Consider the following 26,230-nt stretch of genomic DNA (forward strand, 5'->3'; position numbering starts at 1 on the left):
GGAGTTCATTTGCAGTGGCTGGAGGCCCTGCTGCACCCATTCTCTCTCTCTTTCTCTTTTGCTCTCTCAAATAAATAAATAAATACAATAAAAAATTTTAAAGATATCTTCAACGGATATACACAAACAGCGAGCTGTGTTTTGGAAGCCCACTCTAACTGCACATGCTGGGCAACCAGGCAAGAAAGAAAGGGAAGGTAGGAGAAAAGAGGTAGGAATGAGAGAGTACTGTCCATCAACAAACCTGGCACTTCTAGAACTGGCCTGGACCCATAGGGATGGCACACATAGCCTTTTTTAGGTTCCCAGAGAACTGTACTGTGGTCCTCCAATGGGTAATAAGATAAGTTACCAAGTCATTTTTTTGAGGGGGGGGGATCAAAATAGGATCTTTCTCTGGCCCAGGTTGACCTTGAATTTACTGTGTATTCTCAAGGTAGCCTAGAATTTATGACGATCCTCCTAGTTCTGCCTCCCAAGTGCTGGGATTCAAGGCGCGCGTTATCATGCCTAGCCTCCAAGTCATTTTTGTGCAGGAATGTCCACATTGCTAGTCCTATTTTACACAGAGAGAGAACTGAGGTGCTCTGAAGGCAAGTTCATGCCCCAGGTTACTGGAAAACACACATGTACAACTGAGCATCTGACTTTATGTGGGTCCTGAGGAACCCAGCTTGGGTCGTTAGGCTTGGCAGGCAAGCTCCTTAACCACTGAGCCATCTCGCCAGCCCAAAAATAGTACTTGAAGAAGTTAAGGCTCAGAATGGTAGTACACACCTTTAATCTCAGCACTAGGGAGGCCAAGGTAGTAGGAGGATCACTATGACTTCAAGGCCAGCCTGAGACTACACAGTGAATTCCAGGTCTGTCCAGTTGAGGCAGAGTGAGACCCTAACTCAAACAATGTCCAAGGCATTGTCAGTATGACAAAATGGAGAAAACATGATCCCAGCAGCCTATGGAGAAGCTTTATAGAATGAGAACTTATCTAGCACCCGCTGTGTGCGACTTCAAGTACTCTAAGGAAAGATACCAAAGAAACAGAAATCCCAATCCCAGCCCTCAACAAGTTTATAGTCAGACGGGTATGATGGCACACAGCTTCAAGCCTAGCACATGGGAGGCAAAGGTAGGAGGATTGCTGTGAGTTCGAGGCCACCCTGAGACTACATAGTGAATTCCAGGTCAGCCTGGGCCAGAGTGAGACCCTACCTTGAAAAAACAACAACCCACAGGTCCTCTCAATTTAGTCATAAAGAGCAGCCCTTGCACCTCCCATGTGCAAGGCAAGTTCAGTACAAGCCTTCTCTGATTGCTCGTGCTATTAAGTACTTGTTCTTTGTGTCCCCAGAGCTTCCCTGCCCTTCCCAACACTATAGTTATCATGTATAATAATTCCCTTAATAAATACTGACAGCACTGGTGATGAGCCAGCCGAGGGTTAACAATATGGACATGATAGAACGAAAATAAGATGGCACAGCCCCTGTTCTTTGACGCTGGCAATCTACTGAGAACGGCATTTATAGAACAAGTCATTATGAGAAGATGCACATTCTGTACAGGAGACCAGAGTGCGATGGGATTATGAAAAGGAGGACTAACCCTACCACCACTATCACTACCACTTACGGGCACCATCATTTCAGACACTGTTGGAAGTATTTTAAATCTTCTCATTTAATTTATTCTTCCCAGTAACACTGGGCAGTATACTTTCCCACACAAAGCCAAGGAAATTGTGGCATATAATTTTGTGTTCTTGTGGGCTAGTCTGGCCTTCCCAGCAGCAAAACAACAAGAGAGACCCTGTCAAAACAAACACCCTTCATGCCCAAACTGAATCTCTCTGGAAATCTGCATGCCTGTAATTTGGCAGAACAGGTAGGGCTGTGTAAGGCTCTAAGAGGGCTGCAGGCCACAGGCTCTGACAGCAGAGTCATATGTTCATAGAGGTCACTCTCCGTGTCTGGAGAAGCTCCAGGGAACTTTTTTTTTTTAATATTCTGTATAGTCTAGTCTTAAAAGCTACCCCAAGCACTGGATATTCCTACATACCTAGTGCCAAGGATAAGAGTAATATTTAATAAAATTTTATTATGCTAAAGTCCATGACCCTTTTATGTCAAGAGAAAAAAAAAAAACCAGCATAAAGTTTCCAAAAGAATATGGGTCTTGATTGCTAGAGCCCATTCTATAAAGAAGAAACTGCTGGTTAGGTGTTGTAGCACATGCCTTTAATTCTAGCATTTGGGAGGCAGAAGTAGGAGAATTGCTGTGACTTCAAGGCCACCCTGAGACTGCATAGTGAATACTAGGTAATCTTGGGCTACAGCAAGACCCTACCTCAAAAATTCAAAAAATTGTGCTGCAGAGATGACTTAGTGGTTAAGGTGTTTGCCTGCAAAGCGTAAGGACACATGTTCTACTCTCCAGATCCCACATAAGCCAGATGCACAAAGATGAGGCAAGTGCAAGGTTGCACATGCCCACTAGGTGGCATAAGCATCTAGAGTTCAATTGCAATGGCTGAGGCCCTGGAGCCAATTCTCTCTGTGTGTCTCTTGTGCTCTATAAAGACATTTAAGGGCTGGAGAGATGGCTTAGTGGTAAGGCATTTGCCTGCAAAGCCAAAGGATCCTGGTTCAACTCTCCAGGACCCACATTAGCCAGATGCACAAGGGGGTACATGCATTTGGAGTTCGTTTGCAGTGGCTGAAGGTCCTGGCACATCAATTCTCTCTCTCTGCCTCTTTCTCTCTCTCCCAAATAAATAAATAAATAAATAATATTCCAATTTTTTAAATTCAAAAAACCAAAAAAGAGAGAGTATAAACTACTTATGTTACAAAAGATACACACCTTTAATCCCAGCACTCTGGAGGCAGAGGTAGGAGGATCGCTGTGAGTTCAAGGCTACCCTGAGAATACAGAGTGAACCAGGTCAGCCTGAGCTACAGTGAGACCCTACCTTGAAAAACAAAAACAAAAACAAACAACAAAAAATAACACCTTAATCTTGTTGCACCACAGTCTAGAAATTAGAATGTATAACAGCTACAAACTGACAGAAATTTATGTTGCCTCTGGTTTCATCCTCCCACATCTTCCTCTTGGCAATCATCTGGTTACTGAACTGCTACTACTGCAAGAGTAGAAGCCAGACAACAGCTAAGGGCAAGTAAGTAAGTGAGTGACCTTGGGAGAGATGGTCTAGTATTCTACAATTGTGAAACACTATTAGTATTATTAATTAGTATTATTTTGGTTTTTCAAGGTAGGGTCTCGCTCTAGCACAGGCTAACCTGGAATTCACTATGTGGTCTTACGCTGGCCTCAAACTCACAGCGATCCTCCTATCTCTACCTCCCGAGTGCTGGGATTAAAGGAAATGTAGAACACACCAAAAATCTGAACCCCTTTAAATTCAACAGAATGATGCAGGGCATTTGAGGGAGTCATGAGATCTGTACGGTAAGACAGCGCCTTCTCAGTGATTTTTTTTTTAAGAAAAAGACCATGTCCCACTGACTTTCCCCACAGCAAAACAGTGCTAGGCCTGGACATACACTCTCAAATGGCATCTCATTGCCAGGAGTCAAGCTGAGTCTTACAGGATCATGGAGCAAGAAGAAAAGATGAGCACTTATTTATTTATTTAAGAGATACAAAGATGGAAGGAAAGAGGCAGATACAGAGAGAATGGGCACGCCAGGGACTTGAGCCACTGCAAATGCACTCCAAATACATGGGCCACCCTGTGCATCTGGCTTATGTGGGTACTGGGGAATCGCGCCTGGGTCCTTAGGCTTGGCAGGCAAGTGCCATAACTGCTAAGCCATCTCTCCAGCCTGAAAAGATGAGCTTATTGAGAAGAAAGAGCATGTACAAAGGCAACAGAAGCAGGAGGAAGCACAGGTGAATGAGAAAATGTGCAGAGAAATCACTTCCGGGGTTGGGACTGTGGTATAAGAGTCCTGGACTACCGTGGTTAGCTGCCATCCTCCCATGCGCCACCCCAAAGGACCTTTTATTTTATTTCTTCTCATTAACTCCTCAGGGATAAGGGTACAGGATTCAGGGAGAGGAATCAACTTAATCCCAGCACTCGGGAGGCAGAGGTAGGAGGATTGCCGTGAGTTCGAGGACACCCTGAGAATCCATAGTGAATTCCAGGTCAGCTTGGGCTAGAGTGAGACCCTACCTCGAAAAACCAAAAAAAAAAAAAAAAAAAAAAAAAAAAGAGTTAAAAACTGGGGTTGGGGAGACATTTTGTCCAGCAGTATAGCCAATAGTAAGTTGCATGTGTGCTGGTAAATAACCTCTCATCCATGCTCATGCAAAAACCCTAATTAAATTTAGTAACCTATCTGCCCCCACCCTCATCAACGCAGAAAAAGGACTAGCTGGGAAGGAGTTCCATGGGAGGTAGAAAGAGAAGGTAACTGGAAGTGATTATGATGAAAATACATTATATACATGTGTACAAATTATCAAGAGTGGTAGCAAACACCTTTAATCCCAGCACTCAGGAGGCTGAAGTAGGAGGGTCAGCATGAGTTCAAAGCTAGCCTGTTACACAGTGAGCTCCAGGTTAATCAGAGCTAGAGTGAGACCTTGCCTCAAAAAAAAAAAAAAAAAAAATTGTCAAGGGCTGGGCATGGCGCGACCTTTAATCCCAGCACTCAGAAGGCAGAGGTAGGAGGATTGCCATGAGTTAGAGGCCACCCTGAGAATACATAGTGAATTCTAGGTCAGCCTGGGCTGAGCAAAACCCTACCTCAAAAAAAAAAAAAAAAAAAAAAAATTGTTAAAAAGTTAGTAACCAGGCCATGCAACGAGGAGGTCAAACCAGTGCTGACATGAAAAACAGAGATTTGGGCTGGAGAGATGGCTTAGCGGTTAAGCGCTTGCCTGTGAAGCCTAAGGACCCCGGTTTGAGGCTCAGTTCCCCAGGTCCCACATTAGCCAGATGCACAAGGGGGCACACGCGTCTGGAGTTCGTTTGCAGAGGCTGGAAGCCCTGGCGCGCCCGTTCTCTCTCTCTCCCTCTATCTGTCTTTCTCTCTGTGTCTGTCGCTCTCAAATAAAATATAATAAAAAAAAAAAAAAAGAAAAACAGAGATTTCAGAAGTCAGAGGACTTAGTGGGACACATGGAGAAGAAAGGGACCCCTCCATCAGAAAGGGGACAAACACTGAGCACGTTGTGCACAAGCATGAGCATCAACTCTTACTTCAAGGATGTGGGGCTCAAACAGACTGACACCAGGGGAGAAAGAGTGAGAATCTTATTACTGACTTGGTTCTTCCCCCGCCCCTTGGCTCCAGGATTCAGGGAGAGATACAATGGAGGGCACACTGACTCCTTCTCCCTTACCCAGTCCAGGTCCCGTGGGGAAATGTGGCCAGCACGCTGGATGGAGCCACTGAGAGCTGCTGGTGAAAGCTTTCACTGTGCTGTCCTGGGTAGGGATAGAAGAGCTTGGAGCAGTTTCCACTGCCATCCAGCACCACTGTGCTTGGGACTGTGGGACACTGAATGGCATCAGAGAAAAGCCTGCAGCCCCAGCTCAAGGACACAGTGCTCCCTTCAACCAGCCGAAGTCACATGGAGCCAGCGCTTTGCCAATACTGGGTTGTGTTTTTACAAAACCTCAGGGCAGCTCCAGTAGCCACTACAGCTCAGCTGGGTTAATACTTATTGTCCCTGCTTTTGGGGCCATGTTCTGCAGATACAGAAAGAGAGAGAGACATGGTCTCTACCCTTTGGTATCTCATAATCTAGAAGATTCGTCGCAGACAGTCTTAGGACACAGGGAACACAAAGAACTGTGGAAGTTGATGGTAGGACAAATAATCTCGTGCAAGGAAGACAAGGAGTCTGTCCTAGCTTAAGGCTGAGGAGAGCCAGGTCATTGTGGCACATGCCTGTAATCTGAACAAAAGTTCTAGGCCAACCTAGACTACACAGTAAACTGTGCTTCAAAAAACAAAGCAAGCATGGCCAGGCATGACGAGGCACACCTTTAATCCTAGCACTCAGGAGGCACAGGTAGGAGGATCGCCACCCTGATACTATGTAGTGAATTCCAAGTCAGCCTGGGCTACAGCGAGACCCTAACTTGAAAAGCCAAAAAAAAAAAAAAAAAAAAAAAAAAAAAAAAAAAAAAAAAAAAACCCACCAAAGTGTGAAGAAAGTTTTCTAGTGATGAGAGGAAGGTCTTCCAAGCAGATGAAACAGTATGTGAGTGAAAGGCCTTGAAAAAGGACAATAATGTGGATAAGAAGCAAGAGGCCTAATTCAAGCAAGCTGTAATATCTGTGAGATGAGAGAAGAGGCCAGAGAGAAAAACAGGAACAGATGGTGGTTTGCTTCCTTTTATACCAATCTAAGGAGCAAGTCACACTTTAGAGGGAGGATCCCAGAAACAGGAAAAGAAAAAAATCACCCAAACAAAATTAATTTTCTTTCCTACTAATTTATATGGGATTTTTGGGGTGTGTGTGTGTGTGTGTGTGCGCGCACACACACACACACGATGCAATAAAACAACTCCAAGTCCTTACCCTAAGGTGGCACAACTCAAAGAAAGTGTAAAATCACGCCTTTTGAATTTGTTTGGTTGGTTGGTTTTCGAGGTAGTGTCTCACTCTAACCCAGGCTGACCTAGAATTCACTATGGAGTCTCAGGCTGGCCTAGAATTTATGGTGATCCTCCTACCTCTGTCTCCCAGGTGCTGGGATTAAAGGCATGAGCCACCACGACCACTTTCCTTTTGAATTTTAATAGCAGTTTTCTCTTTTTGGCACTTGCATGCTCTGCCCGTGAACATGGCACTCCATGTCTTCTTTCTGCTAGGTTACCAACTCCTTGTGAGCATGAATCAGGTCTTGCTCATTCATTCTGAAAAAATTATGTTTCAACCCATTTTGAATGGGCAAGGCATCAGCAGGGCATGTTCATTAAATAATTCATAGGATCATGGTATCTCAGTTGAAAGGCCCTTGAGGTATTCTGATTCAGATTCCTCAGATAAAAGCTATGGAGACTGCAGATGTACCTCAGTGGTCGAGCACTTGCCTACCATGCATAAGGCTCTAGTTTGGATCCATAATATTGTGAATAAAATTCAGATAAAAGCTATGAACTCAGGCTGGAGAGATGGCTTAGCAGTTAAGTGCTTGCCTGTGAAGCCTAAGGACCCTGGTTCGAGGCTTGATTCCCCAGGACCCACGTCAGCCAGATGCACAAGGGGGCGCATGCGTCTGGAGTTGTTTGCAGTGGTTGGAAGCCCTGGTGTGCCCACTTCTTTCTTTCTCTCTCTCTCTCTGCCTCTTTGTCTCTCTGTCACTCTCAAATAAATAAATAAAATAAACAACAACAATAAAAAAGTTTTTTTTTTTAAAGCTATGAACTCAGGCTGGAGAAATGACTCAGTGTTTAAAGGTGCTTGCTTATAAAGCCTAATGGCCCAGGTTCTATTCCCCAGTCCCCATGTATAGCCAGATGCAAAGTGATGCATGCATATGTAGTTAGTTTTCAGTGGCAGGAGGCCCTGGATCACCCATACTCACTCTTTCTCCCTTCCTGTCTGCCTCTTTCTGTCTGTCTCTCTCTCAAATAAATAAGGATGATCGAGCCGGGCGTGGTGGCGCATGCCTTTAATCCCAGCACTCGGGAGGCAGAGATAGGAAGATCGCCGTAAGTTTGAGGCCACCCTGAGACTGCAGAGTTAATTCCAGGTCAGCCGGGACCAGAGTGAGACCCTACCTCGAAAAAAAAAAAAAAAAAAAAAAGGATGATGGAGATAGACAGATAGACACTGGGGATACTCAAAACACACCAAAGCAGAAATCCAGAAACTCAACACTAAAACAGAATCAAAACATACCCACCAAGGCTCAAGGAAGTTTGCAGAACAGGGAGTAGAAAGAATGTAAAAGCTACAGGGTGGAAAGGATTATCCACAGACACAGCCCTCCCCACAAATGATAGACTGTTTGTCCCACAACTCGTAACTCACAACTCCACGATGAATACCAGTAATCTCGCTAAGGAGGGCCCTCACTGGAGTGGTACAGGGGCAGAAATGATGGTACTGATATATGATGTGTCCATACAAAGTTTCTACTACATAATAACTTAAAAATTATTTCTAAAAAGCTATGAACTCAGCTGGACAAAGTGGCTCAAGCCTGTAATGCCAACACTGGGGAGGATGACGTAGGAGACTTGTAGGCTCAGGGACAGCTTGGGCTACATAGTGAAACCCTGTATTTAAAAAAGAAATAGGGGGGCTGGAGAGATGGCCGACTGGTTAAGGTATATGCCTGCGAAGCCTATGGACTCAGGTTCAATTCTCTATTCTCCAGGTCCCACGTAAACCAGATGCACAAGGGAGTGCATGTGTCTGGAGTTCATTTGCAGCAGCTGGAGGCCGTGGGGTGTTCATTCTCTCTTTTTTTTTTTTTTTTTTGGTTTTTCGAAGTAGGGTCTCACTCTAGCCCAGGCTGACCTGGAATTCACGATGGAGTCTCAGGGTGACCTCGAACTCACGGCAATCCTCCTACCTCTGCCTCCTGAGTGCTGGGATTAAAGGAGTGCGCCACCACACCCGGCTCATTCTCTTTTTCTATCTGCCTTTCTCTCTCCCTCTCTCAAATAAATAAGTAAATAAAATATATTTTAAAAAAAAGAAAAGAAGAAAAAGGAAAAAAAACTGGGCTGGAGAGATGGCTTAGCGGTTAAGGTGTATGCCTGCGAAGCCTAAGGACCCAGGTTCAATTTTCCAGGTCCCACATAAACCAGATGCACATGGTGGTCTGGAGTTCGTTTGCAGTGGCTGGAAGCCCCGGCATGCCCATTCTTTCTCTGTCTGTTTGTCTCTTTCTCTCCCTCTATCTCAAATAAATAAATAAATAAGATAGATAAATAAAATGTTTAAAACTGTATCTTCAAAAAAAAAAAAGAAAGAAAGAAAGCTAAAGCCGGGTGTGGTGGCACACACCTATAATCCCAGCACTTGGGTGGCAGAGGTAGGGGGATCATGAGAGTTCAAGGCCATCATAAGACTACATAGTGGCCGGCGGGCATGGTGGCACACGCCTTTAATCCCAGCACTCGGGAGGCAGAGGTAGGAGGATCACTGTGAGTTCCAGGTCACCCTGAGACTCCATCGTGAATTCCAGGTCAGCCTGGGCTAGAGTGAGACCCTACCTCGAAAAACCAAAAAAAAAAAAAAAAAAAGACTACATAGTGAATTCCATGCCAGCCTGAGCTAGAGTGAGATCCTACCTTGAAAAACCTAAAACAAACAAACAAAACCCCAAACAGCTATATGCCTTCTTCCTAAAATAACTAACATAGGGAAAATGTTTTACATATAATCTTGGGCCCATCATGATTACAGAGGCAAGGTTAATTTACCCAAAGTCACCGTGCTCAAGAGTGGCGGAACCAACCTGGACCATGCTTAACATGTTTCCTTGTTCCTAGTTCTTTGTGCTAATCATTTCAAAGGAACAGTTTTGTGGGTTTTTAAAAAATATTTTTACTTATTTATTTGCAAGTAAAGAGAGAGTGTGTGTGTGTATGAATGGGTATGCCTGGGTCTCTAGTTGCTGCAAATGAACTCCAGACGTATGTGCCACTTGGGGCATCCAGCTTTACATGGCACTGGGGAATACAGCGTGTGGACCGCTGTCACAGAGAGAGAAGCAACGGCAGTTGTGGAGTTGTATGGGACCATTGAACTAAACCAAAGAAGAAATGATGGTAAAGATTCTCCAGCTAGAACAACAATCTTCCACCCTGTCTTCAGCAAGTGACAGGACTTATGTGACTGTCAGATCAGTGCTGTCACCAAACCACACAATCTTCTGCCAGTATGTGCAGAGAAATCTAACAAACCCAGAAACGATTCCATAGCTGCGGTGACAGAAATGAGTGACATGATCGTATGATTCTTAGATCCCCTCCCAGCAATCACTTTCAATGACCATATATTATATGTCTGGAAATACTATAAAAATCAGCAATTTGGGCTGAAAATATCAATTCATCTCTTACTTGCCATATCCCATTCATTCAACTAACATGAATCTATAATTTTTACTATAAAATTTATTACTAATCTATGTTCTAAGAAAAAATACATATATAAATTTTTTGGTTTTTTTCTATGTAGTCTCATGGTGGCCTTGAACTCTCGGTGATCCTCCTACCTCTACCTCTCAAGTGGTGGGATTAAAGGAGTGCACCACCACACCCAACTAAGAAATTTTTTCAAAAATCTCATAAGCTTGGCTTGGGAGATGGCTCAGTGGTCAAAGCAGCTTACCTGCAAAGCCTGCTGGCCCAGGTTTAATTTCCTAGTACTCACACTACATAAAGCCAGACACACAAGTGATGCAGGCATTGGGATTTTGTTTGTAGTGGTAAGAAACCCTGGTGTGTGTACTCTCTGTCTCCAAATAACCAAATATATCACAGAGCTAGAGATGGCTCAGTGGTTAAAGGTGTTTGCTTGCATAGCATGACAGTTTAGTTTTGATTCTCCAGATGCACAAAGTGGCACAAGCATCTGGAGTTCCTTTGCAGTGGTGGGAGACCCTGACATGCCCATTCTCTCCCATAAATAAATAAATAAATAAACATTTTATATGTACTAAGCCACTTACTTTTGTTGTTGTTGTTTTTGAGGTAGAATCTTGCTTTAGCCCAGGCTGATCTGCAATTAACTAAATAGTCTCAGGGTGGCCTCAAATTCACAGTGATCCTCCTACCTCTGCCTCCCAAGTGCTGAGATTAAAGGTGTGTACCACCACGCCCTCCAGAGACAGCCAGACCATGTATAAGGTGAAAAAGCATCCACTGCAGGACTGGAAATATTTGTAGTTCTGGGTCTCTTTTAGGTATGTATTTCTTTTTACTGTAATAATCTGGCCCAAGGATAAAATCAGCTGGTGAAAACATCTACAGTCTGGATAATCCCAAACTAAATACCATAGAGGACAGAGGGCCAGCTATCCTTTCTAGCACCACTGTTACCAGAGCCATGCATGGGCATAACTTTGCAAGAGCTATACGCTACCCTTTTCCAAAGGGCTCCCCTTGCTCCTTACCTCCTGCACTTGAATTAAGTGCTTGTATTTTCCAATGCCATGAGTAGGCTTAGTCTTATAGCACCGATTGGTAGTCAGTAGAACGCCACCTAAAAGAGAAAATAAGCAAAACCTATTTCTAATTCTCCAGAGATAACGAGACAGATGTAAGGAAACAACGGTCCATGCAGACTGGAGATACTTGCAGTCCCAGGGTTTCTAGTATATACTACCACGAGGACTACTTGATAGCAGATTTAGTCCCACTCTGCCTTCTTTTGCTCACCTCTTAGCTCTTGAAATACATTCAGTCCCCACCAACCATCTTTCTTTGAGAAATTCTCTCCTGCAAAAACCACTGGGGGTCAGGAAACAAAATATATTCTCATAAGGCTCTAGTCTCCCCTTGCTTCTCAATAGGCAATATTCTTTTGAAGTTTGTTTGTGACATAGTCTCACTTTATATCCTACGTTAGAACTCACTGTAGCCCAGGCTACATTGAAACTCATGGCAATCCTCCTGTCTCAGCTTCCCAAGTGCTGGGTGTGAGCTACACATCCATTCCTTTTGAAGTTGTCTAATGGAGAATATATACAGAGAGAGATAGACTGCAGAAATAATCAACAAACAGGATCACAAAGCTCTACAAAAGTCTTAAAAATCATGTATGGGGCTGCTGGGCGTGGTGGCACATGCCTCTAATGCCAGCACTTGGGAGGCAGAGGTAGGTGGATTGCCGTGAGTTTGAGGCCACTCTGAGACTCCATAGTGAATTCCAGGTCAGCCTGGACTACAGTTGGACCCTACCACAAAAAACAAAACAAAAACAATAATGTATGGGGTATGTCGCTCAATGGGAAAGTTCTTGCCTAATATGCCTAAATCCATGTTTGGTCTCTACTACTGCAATTTGTTTTTGTATTGATATGGAAATATCTATAATTAATACACACACATACACACACATACTTGTTAAGTAAGAACCAACAAAAGCAAAAACCTTAGGTGCAGAACAGCATGTATGTATACATATGTATGTATACATGCTGCTACTAAAAACCAAGATCTTGCTATACCTGCATATTTTGGTGGGCTCAGAGGGGTCCACTCGAGGAAGACTTGCTGCCCATATCCTACTTTTATACAAATACACATACTTATATGCACACGTACATCCTTGCTTAATTGACATTCCTAGAGTCATTTATTCTATACACAAAAATTAAATAGTAGCTCACAAAATTTGGTGAAATGATCAAAAAGTTGTGCTGGAAGCAAGAGGTGGACCTACTATTTAAACTTGGACCGATCTGCTAGCATGGTTTGTGTTGCTAACCACAAAGTCATAACACTTGATTCTCTAGAGGACTAAAGCTGGCTAGACTTGGTCTTTTCTAGCTCTGTCTCAGGTCCTGATTGCTGCTCTCTCTGAACAGCGCTGCACATGCGGTCTGCCTGCCTATCTTGTCCGGGCTCTGCTTCGCGTGCAAGTCCTAGTCCCAAGTCGGCTTCTTGTCCTCCTGGCTCTGAGACCCTGCCCTCAAGTACCCACGGCCCCCACACTCAGGGGTAATGTACAATGGAATGGAAAAGTCTCCTAGGCCCCTATTTCTACAGTGGACTTCTAAGCAGGCGTGCTCTGTGTCAGGCCAGAGACAATCAAAGGACTTCCTCATCATTACATTCCATGGGATCTAGACAACCCAGTGATATCACAAATTCTACCCAGTACGTGGATTGGTTCATATTTATAATTATATGTCATTCACTGTACAGACACTGGGACAGTGAAGGAGCTGAATGCAATATGCTACTTTTCCTTGAGACAATCAAGACCGACTAGGGAAGGATGGTGAGAAAGCAGATTTATAGTGTACAAAGTACTGCGCTGGAGATGTGGGCAGTGTTACGGTACCTGGAGGAAGAGAAACTAACTCTGTCTTTGGTGGCAGGATGAAGGATGCAGCATGAAGAAAACGGGTCCAAAGGAGATGATAGCCATGGCTTTACTCATTTATTTATTATAGTTGGACATTCAACAAAATTTTACTTCATGTTAAAAGTTGGGCGTGGTGGCGCACACCTTGAACCCTAGCACTCGGGAGGCAGAGGTAGGAGGATTGCTGAGAGTTTGAGGCCATCCTGAGACTACATAGAAAATTCCAGGTCAGCCTGGGCTAGAGTGAGACCCTACCTTGGAAAACCAAAAAAAAAAAAAAAAAAAAAAAAAATCATTAAACACGTAGGTAACTAATAATAATGCTACCCTTGTAACTATGTAAACAACACACATGAGAACTGCGCAGTGCACTACAACCCAGTACCTGTGGAGGTTCATTGGTACCAAACACTGGCTTAGAAGCTGGAGCTGTAACAATGAACAAAAACAAAGTCCTTTCAACAGGTATAATGTATTCCTATAATCCCAATGGTAGAGAGACTGGGGCAAGAGAATAGGGTTCAAGACCAGCCTAGGATATATATTCTCTCTCAAAAAAGAAAAAAAAAGAAAAAGAAAATAAATCCTGGAGCCAGGTATGGTGGCACACACCTTTAATCCCAACACTGGGGAGGCAGAGGTAGGATGATTGCTGTGAGTTCGAGGCCACCCTGATACTACACAGTGAATTCCAGGTCAGCCTGGGCTAGAGTAAGACCCTATCTGGAAAAGATACTAAGTGAGCTAACCCAGGCCCAGAAAGCCAAACATTGCTTGTTCTCTCTCATATGTGGATCTTAGCTTCAAATAACTAGACTTCTGTGTGAGTAGGAAGAAAACTCAGTAGCAGAGGCCAGTAAGCTAGAAAGGAGATATAAAGGGAAGAGAAAGGGAGGTGGGGGGACTTAATAGGATGGCCTAATATAGGGGACAGCTTGGCACAGTCAAGAAGCAGAAAGGATGTTAGTGTGGCTGAAGCAAAGTGGCAAGGACACACCAACAAGCCTAGAATGAAGGCTGGGTTGGAATCAACAGCACTGGGCCTTGATAAGGGTTTGGATTTCCTCCTGAACAGCAACAAAAAGAGAAATCACTGTGAGTGCTATGTGAAGGGAGTGGGAAGAGGAGAGATGGAGGGGTCAGGAGATGAGACGACTGAGTGGGTGTTATTGATTTTCCGATCTCCACAGTACCATTATTCCACCTTCTAGAGCCAACAAATTAAATCTCCTAAAACACAAATCTAATCACGATTCTTTTTCACTAATTCGCCTACTTATCCACTGTACACATGCACTTTTGGGAGTACTTTACTATTTGTCAGGGACACAGCAATAATAAATGAGACAGAAAATGTCTTTAGCCATATTTTTGAATGTTTGAAGGATTGCCATTGTTAAAAGTTGGAACCAAAAGAAAAAAAAAAAAGAAAAGAAAAAAGAAAAAAAAGTTGGAACTTCTCGAAAAACAAAAATACACAAACAAACAAACAAAAAAAGTGGAACTTCTAACCAGGTGTGGTGGCACATACCTTTAATCCCAGCACTCGGAGGCACAGGTAGGAGGATAGCCATGAGTTTGAGGCCACCATGAGATTTCATAGTGAATTCCAGGTATGCCTGGACTAGAGTGAAACCCTACCTTGAAAAAACAAAATAAATAAAAATAAAAATATAGTAATAATAAAAAAAAGCTGGGGGCTGGAGATATGGCTTAGCGGTTAAGCGCTTGCCTGTGAAGCCTAAGGACCCCGGTTCGAGGCTCGGTTCCCCAGGTCCCACGTTAGCCAGATGCACAAGGGGGCGCACGCGTCTGGAGTTCATTTGCAGAGGCTGGAAACCCTGGCGTGCCTATTCTCTCTCCCTCTGTCTTTCTCTCTGTGTCTGTCACTCTCAAATAAATAAAAATAAAAAAAAAAAAAAAGAAAAACCAAAAAAAAAAGAAAAAAAAAAGTTGGAACTTCTGATGCCGTGTATGGTGGTACACGCCTTTAATCCCTGCCCTCGGGAGGCAGAGGTAGGATTGCCATGAGTTTGAGGCCACCCAGAGAATACATAGTGAATTCCAGATCAGCCTGGGCTAGAGTGAAACCCTACCTTAAAAAAAAAGAGCCATAGATCATTGTTAGAAAAATTTCAGTGCCAGAGATGGGATACCTCCAGTGAATTGTTGGCCAGGGAGGTCCCTGATGCCCCTAAAACATTATAGGCCATTGCCAAGGCCCTTGGTTTCCCACCAGGAATAGATAGTAAGACCCTATTGCTGAAGACTCCACATACTCAGGCTGCAAGGCCATTGAGAAATCCTGCTGGAACTGAGCTGATAACCTCCTCCATGTAGACCAGCTGACAGAAAGCTGGAAGAAGCCATTCTATATGTAGCTCAATGAGAGAAAGAGATACCACCACTGAAGATACACAACAGTGGACACTGCAAGCCTTATAATTGGCCAGCCAGGCCAAATGACCCAATGGGTGCAATAGTGGCATGTCTGTCATGGTGGAAACCAACTGCCCTCTAATTGGACTGGAGGCCAGCTCCATGGGAAGGGAATACATCCCTGATACTGAAAATTTATAACAGGGGTAGTCATCAGCCCTAGGGGTGTAACATCTGCAGATATCTGGATAAATGTATATACTATACTCATCAAGCTGCCCAGTAAGCACTTCTCTTAATATTCACACCCTTATATTAACACTACTTTCACTCTGGGTAGAGAATCTTCTCATTTCAGATAGCAGTGACCTTGGCACGACTTAGAAGGTATCATGGTGATGGAAAGAAGTGACCGGAGTACTGAGTAACATTTCTATCACACCTTCCAAGGTTCAGAGTCTAATGTGGAAGAGGTGATAGAAAGAATGTAAGAGCCAAAGGAAGGGTAGGACTCCTTACAACGTGCTCCCTCCAGACATAAAATGGCCTGGATATCCATGACTTCATAGTGCCTGACACTACCTACATAAGACCATCATAAGAGGAGGAAAAGATCATGACATCAAAATAAAAGAGAGACTGATTGAGATGGGGAGGGGATACGATGGAGAATGGAGTTTCAAAGGGGAAAGTGGTGGGGGGGGGAGGGTATTACCATGGGATATTTTTTATAATCATGGAAAATGTTAATAAAAATTGAGGAAAAAGGGCTGGAGAGATGGCTTAGTGGTTAAGCGCTTGCCTATGAAGCCTAAGGACCCCGGTTCGAGGCTTGACTCCCCAGGACCCACGTTAGCCAGATGCACAAGGGGTGCACGCGTCTGGAGTTCGTTTGCAGTGGCTGGAGGCCCTGGCGCGCCCATTCTCTCTCTCTCTCTCTATCTCTATCTGCCTCTCTTTCTCCCTGTTGCTCTCAAATAAATAAATAAAATAAACAAAAAAAAAAATTGAGGAAAAAAATGAAAAAAAATTGGAACTTCTTAGGTGAGCCTTTTAAGGGCCTTGACTTTACAATCTAATTCCAATTACTTTAATGCATTCTATTTGTCTAGGCCTTTAAAGCCTTTTCCCCCATAGGGCTGTAGTTGTAGTGGTCATTCTGTACCAACCTTGCAGTCTTCATGCTTCTGTACCTTGCTGGGTGGTGCCCCTTAGCTAGGACTGTACCTCACTGAGGTGCATCCCAGACAACCTCCACACACAGCTCCAATGTCACCATCCCTATGCAACTCTTCTGCTGCCCTAAGCATGCAGAGATCAAGAGTTTAACATCAACTACAATTCTCTTGTGCCTGGGTTATATAATAAAATAGTATGTCTACATTGTTTTTTTTTTTCAAACTTCAGATGTCAATCACCATCTCTAAGTACCCAGAAATTCCATCATCCATTAGTGAATTAAAACAGAGGGAGGCCGGATGTGGTGGCGCACGCCTTTAATCCGAACACTGGCCAGAGGTAGGCAGAGATAGGAGGATCGCCCAGAATTTGAGGTCAGCCTGAGACTACATAGTGAATTCCAGGTCAGCCTGGGCTAGATGAGACCCTATCTAGGAAAAACAAAAACAAAACAAAACATCTTTGAGATGATAATCATCTAAAGTCACAAGAACTACAAACCCATGCCTTAGTCTCTGTGGGGATTCCTCGGCAAGGAGACATTTTCAAATTCAGTTTGGGACAATTCCTATCATTAGAACAGCTGGTTAATTAAAAAGCTGATTCAAACCACTGTTAAATTAACCATTTCCCACCTTAAATGAAAGGGTTGAATTGAATTGTTAGTGGTTAAACTGTTTAATTAGCCAGTTGTTTTACTTGTACCATGTTTGAGTTTGACAGTCTCTTATTTCCAGTAAATTCAGCTGGATTCTTGCACTCATTAAGCTGGCTTTCCTGCTGCCACATTAACATTACAGGCTCTGAGGGGAGAGGCTGCTCTTCACCGACAAAAACACAAAGCCTTGCGCTTCAAGCTGAGAATGGCCATGATCATCAGATGTAAGCACATACTGATTTCTCCCACACCACTCCCCTTTCCCTTGGCTATGCTAGAGGCCACTGCCCTTCAGGATCCTCGTCTACTATCCTGGGAACTAGGATACGCCTGAAAATGTAGCATGAAGGCCAACAACTTTAATTATTTCTCCTTGGTAAGTGGCATAAGCATTTTTCAGCAGAGCTATGCAGGTAGGAAAAGGTAGGAAAACTGGGATAGCATCAGGAAAGATTGAATCACAGGATATTATCTCCAGTCAATAAACTGCAAGTCTCTCAAGGGCAGAGACAATGCCAGCAGTACCCGGCAAATAACAGATGCTCAATAATGTATATTTAAAACACAAAATCAAAATGGTTCTCAAGTTATGTTACTAAGGCAATCTGCAATGATGTGCCCTTGGCAGCTGCTCACTTTTTTGCCTAGATTTTCTTTTCATACTCTTCTACGTTCTTCTTAGACTTGGATATGCCATAGCTCTGCCTCTACGTTTTAAAATTTTTTTTTAAATTTTTATTTATTTATTTGAGAGCAATAGAGAGAGAAAGGGGGGGTATGGGCACACAAGGGCTTCCAGCCACTGCTAATGAACTCCAGACACATGCGCCCCCTTGTGCAACTGGCTAACGTGGGTCCTGGGGAATTGAGCCTTGAACCAGGGTCCTTGGGCTTCACAGGCAAGCGCTTAACCACTAAGCCATCTCTCCAGCCCTGCCTCTACCTTTTTGCTCATGCTATGGTGCTAGGGCCAAAGTACTTCATTTAACCTCTTTAGACCTCTTTTTGTTGTTGTTTTCTGAAGTGTAGGGTCTTGCTCTAGCTAGGCTGACCTGGAATTCACCTGGTAGTCTCAGGCTGGACTTAAAATCATGGTGATCCTCCTACTTCTGCCTCCCGCATGCTAGGATTAAAGGCGTGCACCACCACGGCTGGTTTAGACCTCTTTTTATATATTTACTTTGAACTATCTATTGTGTTCAAATTAATTACAGAGAGTCACACTCAGGCCCAGCCCTGGACAGAGTCAGCAGGGATGGTACCCAGGGCCAATACTAAGTAGCTGGGGACAGACAGAAATAGTCCTGCTTCTCACTTGTTTTAGCATCATTGTTATGCCAGTTTGAAATTTCTGACTTTAAAGATACCTCAAGAACCTAGGGGACATGCAAGGGCTGGGGATGTACCTTACTCACAGAGCATCACAAGGCCTCCAGCAATTAAAAAAAAAAAAAAAAGAAAAGAAAAAAAAACTAAACTAAACTAAAAGTCCACAAAGTGGTCTCCTTTCAAGTTGATTTATCTCAGGAGCTGACTCTGTTATTGTGGGCCTTAAGGCCTTTTACAGACTGGAATCATTAAGTACAATTGAAAAGGACAAAGAAAAAAGAAAGAAAGAATGAAAAAGAAAAAAGAAAGAAAGAAAATGGACAAAGATACACAAACTATAAACACAGGAATAGGTTTTTTTTTTTTTTTTTTTTGGAGGTAGGGTCTTGCTCTAGGCCAGACTGATCTGGAAATCACTATGTATTCTCAGGGTGGCCTTGAACTCGCGGCAATCTTCCTACCTCTGCCTCTCGAGTGCTGGGATTAAAGGCATGTGCCACCCCACCCAGCTGAGAATCTCTTTTTTATACATTCACTCACACTGCGTTTTCTTTTAATGTTTACTAGTTCTGTAGGTTTAAAAATGCTATTTCTAGCTGGGCATGGTGGCACATACCTTTAATCCCAGCACTCCAAAGGCAGAGATAGGAGGATCACCGTAAATTCGAGGACAACCTGAGACTACACAGTGAATTCTAGGTCAGCCTGGGCTAGAGTAAGACAATACTTTGAGAAACCAAAAAGAGAGAGAGAGAGACTCTCAAATATCATAGAAGCATTAAGTCATATAGTTTTTCTGGAAATCAATTTGGTACTGCACAGTAAAAACTTCTAAAAAGGTGCATTCCAGGCTGGGGAGACAGCTCAGTGGGTAAGGCACTTGCTATGCAACCCTGAGGACCCGAGTTTGGATCCCCAGAACCCACATACAGCTGGATGCACAGAGCTAGTGTCTGTAATCCCCGCGTGCATAGGGTAGAGAGAGGAGACTCTGGAAGCTCAAGAACCAACTATGAACAGCAAAAGAGACGCTGCCTCAACAAGGTGAAGGTGAGAACTGACACTTGAGGCTGTCCCCTACACTTGCCTAGATAAACCTAACAACCTGGGTTCAATTCCCCAGGAACCACAAAAAGCCAGAATTACACAAAGTGATGTATATTATATATCTGGAACTCTTTGGCAAAAGCTAGAGGTCCTGGTGCACCCATTCTTTCTGTCTGCTTCTCTCACTGCTTGCAAATAACTAAATAGAAATATATTTGGGGGGTTGGAGAGATGGCTTAGCAGTTAAGCGCTTGCCTGTGAAGCCTAAGGACCCCGGTTCGAGGCTCGGTTCCCCAGGTCCTACGTTAGCCAGATGCACAAGGGGGCGCACGCGTCTGGAGTTCGTTTACAGAGGCTGGAAGCCCTGGCGCACCCATTCTCTCTCTCTCTCCCTCTATCTGTCTTTCTCTCTGTGTCTGTCACTCACAAATAAATAAATAAAAAATAAAAAATAAAGAAATATATTGGGGGGGGGCTGAAGAAATGGCCTAGTGGTTAAGGCACTTGCCTGCAAAGCTTAACCACTACGGTTCGACTCCCCAGTGCCTACATACAGCTTGATACACAAAGTGGCACATGCATCTGGAGTCCATCTGCAGTGACTGGAGGCACCCGCCTGCCCATTCTATCTCTCTGTCCATCTGTCTTCTTTCTCTCTTACTTGCAAATAAATGAATAAATTTTTAAATTTCATTTTTAAAATTATATTTTAAAAAATCTTGGCCTCAAGGCATATGCCTGTAACTCCTGCACTCAGGAGGCTGAGGGAGGATTGAAAAAATAAATAAATAAAAGCAAGCAACCAAATATACATATATATTTGGTTGCTTGCTTTTATTTTTCGAAGTAGGGTCTCACTCTGGCTCAGGCTGACCTGGAATTCACTCTGTAGTCTCAGGGTGGCCTCGAACTCATGGCAATCCTCCTACCTCTGCCTCCCGAGTGCTGGAATTAAAGGCATGCGTCGCTGGTTGGGTTTTTTGTTGTTGTTGCTGTTGTTTTTGGTTTTTCAAGGTAGGGTCTTGCTCTAGTCCAGGTTGACCTGGAATTCACAATGTAGGCTCAGGCTGGCCTTGAAAAGTTGATAATTTTTTTGAGGTGGAATCTCACTGTAGCCCAGGCTGAGCTAGAACTCACTCTATAGCCTAGGCTGTCCTTGAACTCACTGCAATCCTTCTATGTAATCCTCCTGAGTGCTATGATTAATGATGTGAGCCATCATGCTCAGCTGAATTGAATAGGATTTGTTTCAAGATACATTAAGTACTCTAGACAAAATTATTATAAGCACTATAGGGTTACTTATGACAGATCATATGAGGAAATCATCACTCACCTGGAGAATAAATGGGATTCTCTCCCAAATTTCGGAATCTACAGGCAGAAGAAAAATATGTTGAATAGTAAGATATTCACATTTATTTGTAAAATTACTAAAACTTAACATGCTCATTAAAGATACACCAAGATTAGATATTTCCTTGCTCATTCCCTCCACAAACATTATCTAATACCTATTGTATACCTGATATAGTGGCCCTGAGGATATGAGTGGAAATTAAGAAGGAAGAAATAGCGCTGCAGATGTAGCTGTTGGTAGAGTGTTTGCCTGGCATTCTGAAGGCTGTGGGTTTGATCCCCAGTATCCACATGTGGTGATGCACATTTATAATCCCAGCATATGGAAGGTGGCAGCAAGAATAACAAATCATCCTCTGTTACAAAGGAAGTATAAGGCCAGCTTGGGCTAAAGAACTAATTAAAAAGGGGTTGGAGAAGATGACATCAAAATAAAGGAGAGCCAGGGTGGTGGCGCATGCCATTAATCCCAGCACTTGGGAGGTTTAGGTAGAAGGATGGCTGTGAGTTCGAGGCCAGCCTGAGACTGATTCTAGATCAGCCTGGGCTAGAGCAAGATCTACCTACAAAAAAAAACCAAATAAATAAATAGACTAATTGAGAGGGGGAGGGGACATGATGGGGGGATTTGGGAACGGCAAAGTGGGGTGGGGAGGGAATTATCATGGTTTATTGCCTATAATTATGGAAGTTGTCAATGAAAGTTGGTTTTTGTTGTTTTTTTTTTTAAAGGGGCAGAGTGTAGTGATGCACGCCTTTTAATATCACCACTCAGGAGGCAGAGGTAGGAGGATCACAGAGAATTTGAGGCCACCCTGAGACTACATATTGAATTCCAGGTCAGCGTGGGCCTGAACAAGACCCTACCTCAAAAAATCCAAACAAACAAATAAACAAAGGCAGGGGGGGAGTAGCCTGGTATGGTGGCGCAACACTTTAATCCCAGCACTCGGGAGGCGGAGGTAGAAGGATGGCCATTAGTTTGAGGCCACCCTGAGACTACATTGTGAATTCCAGGTCAGCCTGGGCTAGAGTGAGACCCTACTTCGAAAAAGAAAGGGGGGGGGTGTTGGTTAAGGGAGAAAGAGGAAAAAATGAATAGTAAACTGGAGAGGTACTCAGGGGCCAGGTCATAAGGTTAACCCATAAACTGTGCTAAGGAGTTTGCAGGCAGTAAGATGCTCTTGGCAGATTTCAAGCACAGGGGACAAATGATCAGGCTTTGGTTTTGGAAAGTTCACTCTGGCAGCAGATGAGGAATGGAATGGGAACAGGTGAGACTGAGGCAAGAGAACTGCTCAGATGGCTTTTGTCATAGCCTAGAAGAGAAAGAACGTAAGCCTTTCATTATTAGAACAGGCTCTGGAAGGTTATGGAGAGAAAAGGACACCAGTGAGAGTCAGAGAGAAAAGCAAGAGAACAAAAAGGCAGCTAACATGGCTCTGTTCAACTGACTACATGATTAGTGTTTTAGTTCTGTATCCTGAGAAGCTTTGAAATTAAACTGCAGTACAAGTTTGAGGAAGACAAATCTGTGATTAAATGCTGAGTACAAAATTTCTAAATTGTGACCTAAAAAAAAAAAGTGTGTGTATGTGTATATACATATATAGTTTTGTTTTTTGAGGCAGGGTCTCACTCTAGCCCAGGCTGACCTGGAATTCACTATGTAGTCTCAGGGTAGCCTTGAACTCATGGCGATCCTCCTACCTCTGCCTTCCAAGTGGTGGGCTTAAAGGCGTGTGCCACCACACCCAGCAGTGACCTAAAATATTTTTATTTGAAAAACTATCTTAACCTCTGAGTCACTTTCCTCTTTTGTGAAATGACAATATTTATATTTATCCTGTAATGTTTTTGTGAAGACTAGAGAGAAGATAAAACATGTGGGGCTGGAGAGAAGGCTTAGCAGTTAAGGAGCTTGCCTGCAAAGCCTAAGGACCCAGGTTTGATTCCCCAGTACCCATGTAAGCCAGATGCACAAAGTGGCGCATACATCTGGAGTTCATTTGCAATGGCTAGAGACCCTAGTATGTCCATTTTCTCTCTCTCTCTTTGCCTTTTTCTGTCTCAAATAAATAATATTTTTAATATATAAAATGTATAGCATGGTTATCATGGTAGATGCTTACCAAATAGTAGTTAACTAACTGGTGAGGGGAAAAATATATATATACTGAAATTGGTCTGTAAGGATGGCTTAGCAGTTAAAGTGATTGCTTGCAAAGCCTAAGGACCCAGGTTCCACTCCTCAGAACCCATGTAAGCCTGATGCACAAGATGGCACATGCACACAGGTGGTGCATGCTTCTAGAGTTTGTTTGCAGTGGCTAAGGTCTTGGCATGCCAATTTTCTCTATCTATAGAATAAGAAGAAAAGGGTTTAAATAACCATAAAGGAGGGCTGGAGAGACGGCTTGCTTAGCAGTTACGACACTTACTGGCAAAGCCAAAGGACCCAGGTTTGACTCCTCAGTACCCATGTAAGCCAGATGCATTAGGTGGCGCATGTGTCTGGAATTTGTTTGCAGTGGCTGGAGGCCCTGGAGCACTCATTAGCCCCACCCCCCGCATTTCTCTCTCAAATAAATAAATAATATTAAAAAAAATAACTGTAGGGTTGGAGAGATGGCTTAGAGGTTCAGGCACTAGCCTGAAAAGCCAAAGGACCCAGGTTCAGTTCCCCAAGATCCATGTACACCAGATGCACAAAGGGGTGCATGCATCTGGAGTTCATCTGCAGTGGCTGGCTGGAGGCCCTGGTGAACCTATTCTCTCTCTCCCTGCCTACTTCTCTCTCTCAAATAAATAAATAATTTAAAAAATAACTGTACACAGTATTGCAATATCTCTATCACACCTTCCAAGGCTCAGGGTCTAATGTGGAAGAGGTGGTGGAAAGAATGTAAGAGCCAAAGGAAGGGTAGGACTCCTTACAACATACTCCCTCCAGACACAAAATGGCCTGGATATCCATGACCTCACAGTGCCTGACACCACCTGCACAAGATCATCATAAGAGGAGGAAAAGACCACGACATCCAAGTTAAAAGAGAGACTGATTGAGATGGGGAGGGGTATAATGGAGAATGGAGTTTCAAAGGAGAAAGTGGGGGGAGGGAGGTTATTACCATGAGGTATTTTTTATAATCATGGAAGTTGTTAATAAACGTTTAGAAGAAAAAAAAATAACTGTAAAGAACTCAAAACCAGCCAGTCTTGTAAATGCCAGAAGGTTTTGTAATTTAGTGTTTTGTATCTGGTGACTGCTTCATTTAGGACACTTGGAAAATATCTGCTGAATAGAGAAATAAACTACCAAATGTATTCCATGGGCATCTAGGAAAAACAAAGGAGACATGTATTCCATGTGTGGTACCATGAAAACAGCAATTCAAGTTTGAGTCCTAACCCATGTTCGCGGTGTCATCGTACATCAACAGAGTACCAGCCCTGGATTTCAGTTATCAGTTTTTGTAGCCATGGTAAGAACTATAGGTTTTACTTACTTATGTATTTAGTTAGTTTTGGTGTGTGTGTAATATGTGGTGTTTGTGTGGTGTGTGCACGTGTATGCAGATGTACACACATGTGTGCAAAGGCCTGAGGACATTGCATGTCTTCCTTTATTGCTCTTACTCCTTATTTCCCTGGTATAGAATCTCTCTCTGAATATGGATCTCGCTGGTTGACTGGCAAGCCCCAGCGGTCCTCCTGTCTCACCTCTACCCAGTGCTGGGGTTACAGGTGTGCACGGACACACCTGGGTTTTTATGTGGGTGCTGGAATTCAAACTCAGGAGCTCATGCTTTTCTAACTATGAGCCAAAATAAAGCTTCTGCCAGGCATGGTGGCACACACCTTTAATCACAGCACTCAGGAGGCAGGATAGGAGGATCACCGTGAGTTCCAGACCACCCTGAGATTACATAGTGAATTCCAGGTCAGCCTGGGCCAGAGTGAGATACTACCTTGAAAAACCTAAAAAAGAAAAGAAAGAAAAATTAGGGAAATCAGATGTGGTGGCTCAAACCTGCAATCCCAGCACTAATGAAGCTGAGGTAGGATTACCACCTGTTCAAGGCCAGCCTGGACTACAGAATGAGTTCCAGTTTAGCCTGGACTAGAATGAGACATTGTCTCAAAAAAAGGAACAAAGCCAGCCATGGTGGTGCAATTATTTAATCCCAGCAGTTGGGAGGCAGAGGTAGGTAGATTCCTGTGAGATGAAGGCCACCCTGAGACTATGTAGTGAATGGCACGTTAACCTGGGCTAGAGTGATACCCTACCTAGAAAAAAGAAAAAAAAAAAAAAAAAAAAGGAAGAAAATAAAAATAAAAGACCATGGAGCTGCTTGTGTAGAGAGGGGGCACCCCCAGTCCATCTTACTGAACCACCCTCAAAAAAGAAAAAGAGACAGCTGGCCATGGTGGCACACACCTTTAATCCCAGAACTCAGAAGGCAGAGGTAGAAAGAGAACCATGAGTTCAAGGCAACCCTGAGACTGCATAGTGAATTCAAGTTCAGCTGGGCTATATCAAGATCCTACCTGGAAAAACCAAAGGATAAAAAGAAGAAGAAAAGAAAGGAAAGAAGGCTGGCCATGGTGGCACACACCTTTAATCCTAGCACTTGCGAGGCAGAGGTAGGAGGATCTTCATGAGTTCAAGGCCACCCTGAGCCCTGAGACCCTACCTTGCAAAACCAAAAAAAAAAAAAAAGAAGGAAGAAAGATGCTATGTGAACTATGAGTGCTACTTTACCTGATTTGTCACTAATATCCTTACCTTAAGAGAGAAAAGGCATGCTTGGAAATGGCACTGTCCTGCAGGCCCAGCACCTACAATAACACAGCAATATTAGGAAAATCTCGACCTTCCACACACCTCTAAGCCCTTCTTCTAATACGTAGCCACCTACAGCATACAAACAAGGCAGCGTCAATAGGGGGCTGAGGGGATGGCTCAGTGGATAAAGTACTCACCCCTGAAACCTGAGGACTAGAGTCCAATCCCTGGACCCCATATTAAAAGCCAGAAGCTGTGATGGGCTTCTGTAATCCCAGGAATAACAGAGACCTGCTTCATGTGGGGTGAAAGGTAAGGACCAACTTGGAAGTTGTCTTTTAACCTCCCCGCATACTATGGATGCACACCCACACATATACACAACACACACCCACACAGAGTAAATGAAATATAAGGAAATGAATTAACATTTTTATTTATTTG

The 26,230-nt window shown here is 43.5% G+C and overlaps 1 protein-coding gene across 2 annotated transcripts in view; it reads right to left on the minus strand.

Moving 5' to 3' along the window:
- Nucleotides 1–26,230, minus strand: part of Mrpl48 (mitochondrial ribosomal protein L48) — a 58,730-nt gene that overhangs the window by 21,907 nt on the left and 10,593 nt on the right. For both annotated transcript variants that reach the window (XM_045145489.1, XM_045145490.1), the window contains exons 2-4: nucleotides 25,787–25,839; nucleotides 20,975–21,012; nucleotides 11,128–11,216 (exon numbers count right to left, since the gene is read on the minus strand). In XM_045145489.1, coding sequence (XP_045001424.1) covers nucleotides 11,128–11,216; nucleotides 20,975–21,012; nucleotides 25,787–25,839 — 180 coding nt within the window. The remainder of the gene's footprint in view (nucleotides 1–11,127; nucleotides 11,217–20,974; nucleotides 21,013–25,786; nucleotides 25,840–26,230) is intronic.

The sequence above is a fragment of the Jaculus jaculus genome, chromosome 3, assembly GCF_020740685.1.
Source record: "Jaculus jaculus isolate mJacJac1 chromosome 3, mJacJac1.mat.Y.cur, whole genome shotgun sequence".
NCBI classification, from domain to species: domain Eukaryota; kingdom Metazoa; phylum Chordata; class Mammalia; order Rodentia; family Dipodidae; genus Jaculus; species Jaculus jaculus.